This window comes from Mesoplodon mirus, assembly GCF_964341445.2.
Source record: "Mesoplodon mirus genome assembly, chromosome: X".
NCBI classification, from domain to species: domain Eukaryota; kingdom Metazoa; phylum Chordata; class Mammalia; order Artiodactyla; family Ziphiidae; genus Mesoplodon; species Mesoplodon mirus.
In genome coordinates this window covers 140533171-140541026 of record NC_138981.1, presented here as the reverse complement: position 1 = coordinate 140541026, position 7856 = coordinate 140533171, and the positions used below count along the sequence as shown (strand labels likewise).

The window sequence follows — 7856 nt, the reverse complement described above, 5'->3', positions numbered from 1 at the left end:
CTACGCCCGGAGTCAACCCATGGGATGGACTGTTCTACCCAGGCTTCCAGTGCAGTTGTCTCCTGCTGGAAGCCTGGGACGCTGGAGTCAGCCCACTTCTGGTCTGTCCTTGCAGGAGCCTGGGCTGCACTACACGAAGCTCCCTGCTCACCCTGTTACCAAGTCCAACCTCACTCTGCTCACCACACAACAGGCCAATAAATTGGGAGACGAGATGTTGAGGCAAGGAATAGTGACTTTATTTGGAAAGCCAGGCATCCGAGAAGGTGGCAGACTAATGTCCTAGAGTACCATCTTATCAGGGCCTGGATGCCAGTTTCTTTTATAGAACATAAAGGGGGAGGAGGTAAGGAAGTAAAGTAAAAAGTCCATTAGTCTTGCAAAATATCTCCCGGTTTGGCCAGCAACAAGGAGGGGATGTGATAATGTCTTCTTTTCTGCAGCCATTCACAGGTGGGCAGGGTCAGAACCTCTCCCTGTGAGCAGAACAAAGGCACTTCAGTTTAACATTCAGGCAGAGGGGCAGGGTTCCCAGGGGCAGGCTATTATGTATGCTTACAGCTATAGACAGCATCCTTTTAATGATTATAATAACAAAAGCAACTAAAACAAATGTTAAAGTAAAAGAAACATCCAACATGGAGTCAGATTTTGCTCTTCCCTGTTACAATTCCCCACAGTCAATGTTCATTCCACAATCTTGTGGGGAAAGGGGTGATGACCACTCTAACTGCTTCCTGCAGTGTAGGATTGACGAGGGGTGATCATGGAATAGAATTGATCAGCCTTGTGCAGGGAATAATTCTTAGAATTTTTAGTAAATAGAGGAACTCCCAACTCTTTGAACCTGATGCTGTGTTGTTCAGTTGAATAGGATTAAACAAGTAGATTAACCCACCCTTGTCCAAATGTAAGGAAATTGCAATCTCAGTTTAAGGAGTTTAGCAGTTTTCCTTGTATGGGAAAATGCAAGAGTCTGGGCTCACTGAAATCATTCCTTTGATATGCCCCTCAGCTATCTGGGGCCTGAATCCTGTATTTTCACATCCTGAGTTTCCTCAAGGCTCACCATAGGGAGTGGCTGAAGTCTGATGGCTGCTAGATGGCAGGCATTCTTCCTTCCACAGGGCTCACCAGCTCATGTTGGAGGGCTGCAATCACCGATGACTGTGGAAGGAAATATTCCATTTCTCAGATCCTCCTCTTGGTCTGGAATTCGACCAATATTTGGGAGACATTTCATGACCAAATTTTGTCCCACGGCACTGGGAGGCTAATCCAAGTTCAGGGGAAAATTCTTGTTGATATGCCACTCCAGGTGCTAATTTCCAGATTAGGCCCTGAGGATAATTAAAGATTCTCTGTCTTTCTAGTCTATTATGATCCAGGAAATGTCTTCCCTTATTGATTCCTCCCATACTTAGAATCACAGTATTACAATTATTCTATAAGAGTCATAAATGTGATCTATTTCCTCAAGATGTTGAGCTATCATCAATTGTGTTGGAGGCCTGGTTACATACTGGGTACTCTAAGAGACAACAATCTTATAAAATAACAGTATAGGGCTTCCCTGGTGGCACAGTGGTTGAGAGTCCACCTGCCGATACAGGGGACATGGGTTCATGCCCCGGTCTGGGAAGATCCCACATGCTGCGGAGTGGCTAGGCCCATGAGCCATGGCTGCTGAGCCTGCACATCCGGAGCCTGTGCTCCGCAATGGGAGAGCCACAACAGTGAGAGGCCCACGTACTGCAAAAAAAAAAAAAAAAGACAGTATATAAGTAATGCAGCTAGTAACATTGACAAAGTCATAGTTCAGTAGGGAGACACAAAACATAAACAATTTGGAAACAAAGAACAAATTAAAACAATGCTTAGTATAACTAGTTGTAATCCAGTTACAGTAAATCATCAAGTCCACAGGAGAGCTAGCTGGAGAAGCCAAATTCTGGCAGGATCAGGTAGAGAGAAAAAGATAAATGTTTCACCTTTGTTTACAAGTGTATAGTTTATCAACTTGTTGTAGGTCATAGCATAAGAGAAAAGGTCTTTCTGGAAAACAAAGATTAAAGCTAGTATATTTCCCAAAGTCATAAAGTTATAAATCATATTCATCAGTTCACTCAGTCCCATGTAATTAATTCCTGTTGATCTAGATGAAGTAATCAGTTTTCCCATTAGTTTTGTCATTTGTTACCCAGTCTAATGGTATTATCTAAATGCTATCAGAAACTTATATTTGTTAAAAAATTTCTTTTTATGAGCCTTCTTTTTTTGAAATTAATTAATTAATTAATTTTTGGCTGCGTTGGGTCTTCGTTGCTGCATGCGGGCTTTTTCTAGTTGCTGCGAGCGGGGGTTACTCTCCGTTGTGGTGCACAGGCTTCTCATTGTGGTGGCTTCTCTTGTTGCAGAGCATGGGCTCTAGGTGTGTGGGCTTCAGTAGTTGTGGCATGCGAGCCCAGTAGTTGTGACCTGCTGGCTCTAGAGTGCAGGCTCAGTAGCTGTGGCACACGGGCTTAGTTGCTCTACGGCATGTGGGATCTTCCCAGACCAGGGCTCAAATCCGTGTCCCCTGCATTGGCAGGCAGATTCTTTTTTTTTTTTTTTTTTTGCAGTATGCGGGCCTCTCACCATTGTGGCCTCTCCCGTTGTGGAGCACAAGCTCCGGATGCACAGGCTCAGCGACCATGGCTCACGGGCCCAGCCGCTCCGCGGCATGTGGGATCTTCCTGGACTGGGGCACAAACCCGTGTCCCCTGCATCGGCAGGCAGACTTTCAACCACTGTGCCACCAGGGAAGCCCCTGCAGGCAGATTCTTAACCACTGCACCACCAGGGAAGTCCCTATGAGCCTTCTTGAAGATGTGGCAGTTTTGCAAAGCATCACCTTAGCTGCCTATGAATGATAAAGGTCTTAAAAAGGCAAGATTAAAGATCTGATTACAATTCTTCTTGGCAAAGAAGCTTATCCAAGTTGTTGTGACATACAACACTTTAAGATAACAACTAAAACTATAAAATTATACCAGGATATATGCAAATTTCAGAAACTTTATATAATTTTTAGAATGTCTATATCAATAACATTTATTCTACTGTACAATCTGAGGAGGCTTATCATTCATTTGACAATGCTTTCCATGTAATTTAGCATACCAACCAATTCTAATCAGTTTAATATATATATATATATTCCCCCCCCCTTGGAAGTGCCTCAGGGTCACAGTTCCCTATCCCCAAAAAAGGAAGATTCCCAACCAGTGCCCCCTCAGTACAAAAGGGAAGAACCCCAACCAATGCCCCATTGGAGATGAAGCTGAATGAATGACCAAGGCTAGTTCAAAAGGGAAAATCCCAACCAACGCTCTGCCACAGGCAAAACCTACACAATAGGGAAGGCTCTCAGGGGCCCTCTGAAGCATCCCAAAGCTAGCTGAAGTGAAAAGAACTTTAATTAGAATTTGATAGGAAAATCATCAAAAATATCAAAAAAAATTTTAAACATTTGGTTAGATAGAAAATTTAAGAACAAATACAGCTCAAAGGCAAGATAGTTCACACAATCTGTTATCAAAAGCAGCATTCTAAGTAAACTTGTTCTCTTAGCAAAGAGGCACAAAATCTGGTCCTGCACCAGTCTACTTTATTTTTTTTTATTTTTTATTTTTTGCTTTATAACAAATTTAATCAGTTATACGTATACATATGTTCCCATATCCCCTCCATTTTGCATCTCCAAGGAATGTGATTTAGTCTCCAAGCAATGTGCATCCTAGTTCCCACATGAGAGTGAGTCCCCTGTCCAGAGATGAGAGACCCCACTTGTATGACCTGTCCTCCTAGGAGAGCAGCCCTAAGGTAGTTTAAACCTGACCAGGTTCTGTCTACACAGTAGATTTAGATCTCCCATATTCTGTCTACACTCAGTATGTTTAGACCTGACCATATCCTGTCTACACTGTGATATTTAGACCCAAGAGTGATCTGTCTACACTAAGTACATTTATACCTGGCTATGTTCTGTCTGCACTGGAACATTGGAATATTTATCTGAAGGTGTCCTGTCTACCCTGAGTTTATTTATTTATTTATTTGGTAAGAAGAGATGCTTTTACTTCCCTGCTTTGTCCTCTTTGGTAATTTTTTTTTTAATTTTTGAATTTTATTTTATTTATTTTTTTAAACAGCATGTTCTTATTAGTCATCAATTTTATACACATCAGTGTATACATGTCAATCCCAATCACCCAATTCAGCACACGACCATCCCTACCCCCCCGCGGTTTTCCCCCCTTGGTGTCCATACGTTTGTTCTCTACATCTGTGTCTCAGCTTCTGCACTGCAAACCATTTCATCTGTACCATTTTTCTAGGTTCCATATACATGCGTTAATATACGATATTTGTTTTTCTCTTTCTGACTTACTTCACTCTGTATGACAGTCTCTAAGATCCATCCACGTCTCAACAAATGACTCAATTTTGTTCCTTTTTATGGTTGAGTAATATTCCATTGTATATATGTACCACATCTTCTTTATCCATTTGTCTGTCAATGGGCATTTAGGTTGCTTCCATGACCTGGCTACTGTAAATAGTGCTGCAATGAACATTGGGGTGCATGTGTCTTTTAGAATTATGGTTTTCTCTGGGTATATGACCAGTAGTGGGATTGTTGGATCATATGGTAATTCTATTTTTAGTTTTTGAAGGAACCTCCATACTGTTCTCCATAGTGGCTGTATCAATTTACGTTCCCACCAACAGTGCAAGAGGGTTCCCTTTTCTCCACACCCTCTCCAGCATTTGTTGTTTGTAGATTTTCTGATGATGCCCTTTCTAACTGGTGTGAAGTGATGTCTCATTGTACTTTTGTTTTTCATTTCTCTAATAATTAGTGATGTTGAGCAGCTTTTCATGTGTTTCTTGGCCATCTCTGGGCTTTCTATCTTGTTCCATTTATCTGTGTTTCTGTTTTTGTGCCAGTACCATACTGTCTTGATTACTGTAACTTTGTAGTATAGTCTGAAGTCAGGGAGTCTGATTCCTCCAGCTCCGTTTTTTTCCCTCAAGACTGCTTTGGCTATTCGGGGTCTTTACTGTCTCCATACAAATTTTAAGATATTTTGTTCTAGTTCCATAAAAAATGCCATTGGTAATTTCATAGGGATTGCATTGAATCTGTGGGTTGCTTTGGATAGTATAGTCATTTGCACAATGTTGAATCTTCCAATCCAAGAACATGGTATATCTCTCCATCTGTTGGTATCATCTTTAATTTCTTTCATCAGTGTCTTATAGTTTTCTGCATACAGGTCTTTTGTCTCCCTAGGTAGGTTTATTCCTAGGTATTTTATTCTTTTTGTTGCAATGGTAAATGGGAGTGTTTCCTTAATTTCTCTTTCAGATTTTTCATCATTAGTGTATAGGAATGCAAGAGATTTCTGTGCATTAATATTGTATCCTGTAGCTTTACCAAATTCATTGATTAGCTCTAGTAGTTTTCTGCTGGCATTTTTAGGATTCTGTATGTATAGTGTCATGTCATCTGCAAACAGTGACAGTTTTACTTCTTCTTTTCCGATTTGTATTCCTTGTATTTCTTTTTCTTCTCTGATTGCTGTGGCTAGGACTTCCAAAACTATGTTGAATAATAGTGGTGAGAGTGGACATCCTTGTCTTGTTCCTGATCTTAGAGGAAATGCTTTCTGTTTTTCACCATTGAGAATGACGTTTGCTGTGGGTTTGTCATATATGGCCTTTATTATGTTGAGGTAGTTTCCCTCTATGCCCACTTTCTGGACAGTTTTTATCATAAATGGGTGTTGAATTTTGTTGAAAGCTTTCTGTGCATCTATTGAGACGATCATATGTTTTTTCTTCTTCAATTTGTTAATATGGTGTATCACATTGATTTGTGTATATTGAAGAATCCTTGCATCCCTGGGATAAATCCCACTTGATCATGGTGTATGATCCTTTTCATGTGTTGCTGGATTCTGTTTGCTAGTATTTTGTTGAGGATTTTTGCATCTATATTCATCTGTGATATTGGTCTCTAATTTTCTTTTTTTGTAGTATCTTTGTCTGGTTTTGGTATCTGGGTGATGGTGGCCTCATAGAATGAGTTTGGGAGTGTTCCTTCCTCTGCAAATTTTTGGAAGAGTTTGAGAAGGATGTGTGTTAGCTATTCCATAATTGTTTGATAGAATTGACCCGTGAAGCCATCTGGTCCTGGACTTTTGTTTGTTGGAAGATTTTTAATCACAGTTTAAATTTCATTACTTGTGATTGGTCTGTTCATACTTTCTATTTCTTCCTGGTTCAGTCTTGGAAGGTTATACCTTTCTAAGAATTTGTCCATTTCTTCCAGGTTGTCCATTTTATTGGCATAGAGTTGCTTGTAGTAGTCTCTTAGGATGCTTTGTATTTCTGCGGTGACTGTTGTAACTTCTCCTTTTTCATTTCTAATTTTATTGATTTGAGTCCTTTCCCTCTTTTTCTTGATGAGTCTGGCTAATGGTTTATCAATTTTGTTTATCTTCTCAAAGAACCAGCTTTTAGTTTTATTGATCTTTGCTATTGTTTTCTGTTTCTATTTCATTTATTTTTGCTCTGATCTTTATGATTTCTTTCCTTCTGCTAACTTTGGGTTTTGTTTGTTCTTCTTTCTCTAGTTCCTTTAGGTGTAACATTAGATTGTTGATTTGAGATTTTTCTTGTTTCTTGAGGTAGGCTTGTATAGCTATAAACTTCCCTCTGAGAACTGCTTTTGCTGCATCCCATAGTTTTGGATCATCGTGTTTTCATTGTCATTTGTCTCCAGGTATTTTCTGATTTCCCCTTTGATTTCTTCAGTGACCTCTTGGTTATTTAATAATGTATTGTTTAGCCTTCATGTGTTTGTGTTTTTTACATTGTTTTCCCTGTAATTGATTTCTAATCTCATAGCATTGTGGTCAGAAAAGATGCTTGATATTATTTCAATTTTCTTAAATTTACTGAGGCTTTATTTGTGACTCAAGATGTGATCTATCCTGGAGAATGTTCCGTGCGCACTTGAGAAGAAAGTGTAATCTGCTGTTTTTGGATGGAATGTCCTATAAATATCAATTAAATCTATCTGGTCTATTGTGTCATTTAAAGCTTCTGTTTCCTTATTTATTTTCATTTTGGATGATCTGTCCATTGGTGTAAGTGAGGTGTTAATGTCCCCCACTATTTTTGTGTTACTGTCGATTTCCTCTTTTATAGCTGTTAGCAGTTGCCTTATGTATTGAGGTGCTCCTATGTTGGGTGCATATATATTTATAATTGTTAATGTCCTCCTCTTGGATTGATCCCTTGATCATTATGCAGTGTCCTTCCTTGTCTCTTGTAACATTCTTTATTTTAAAGTCTATTTTATCTGATATGAGTATTGCTACTCCAGCTTTCTTTTGATTTCCATTTGCATGGAATATCTTTTTCCATCCCCTCACTTTCAGTCTGTATGTGTCCCTAGGTCGGAAGTGGGTCTCTTGTAGACAGCATATATATGGGCCTTGTTTTTGTATCCCTTCAACAAGCCCGTGTCTTTTGGTTGGAGCATTTAATCCATTCACGTTTAAGGTAATTATTGATATGTATGTTCCTATGACCATTTTCTTAATTGTTTTGGGTTTGTTTTTGTAGGTCCTTTTATTTTCTTTTGTTTCCCACTTAGAGAAATTCCTTTAGCATTTGTTGTAGAGCTGGTTTGGTGGTGCTGAATTCTCTTAGCTTTTGCTTGTCTGTAAAGCTTTTGATTTCTCCATCAAACCTGATTGAGATCCTTGTGTGGTAGAGTAATGTTGGTTGTAGCTTCTTCC

General features: G+C 39.5%; 1 protein-coding gene across 1 annotated transcript in view; it reads right to left on the bottom strand.

Annotated features, from left to right (window-relative positions):
* Nucleotides 1-318: 318 nt before the first annotated feature.
* The window catches only part of VAMP7 (vesicle associated membrane protein 7), an 88361-nt gene continuing 80823 nt past the window's right edge, over nucleotides 319-7856 (bottom strand). Inside the window, exons 8-9 of the mRNA XM_082610282.1 lie at nucleotides 1070-1167; nucleotides 319-476 (exon numbers count right to left, since the gene is read on the bottom strand). Coding sequence (XP_082466408.1) covers nucleotides 1099-1167 — 69 coding nt within the window. The 3' untranslated portion in view covers nucleotides 319-476; nucleotides 1070-1098. The remainder of the gene's footprint in view (nucleotides 477-1069; nucleotides 1168-7856) is intronic.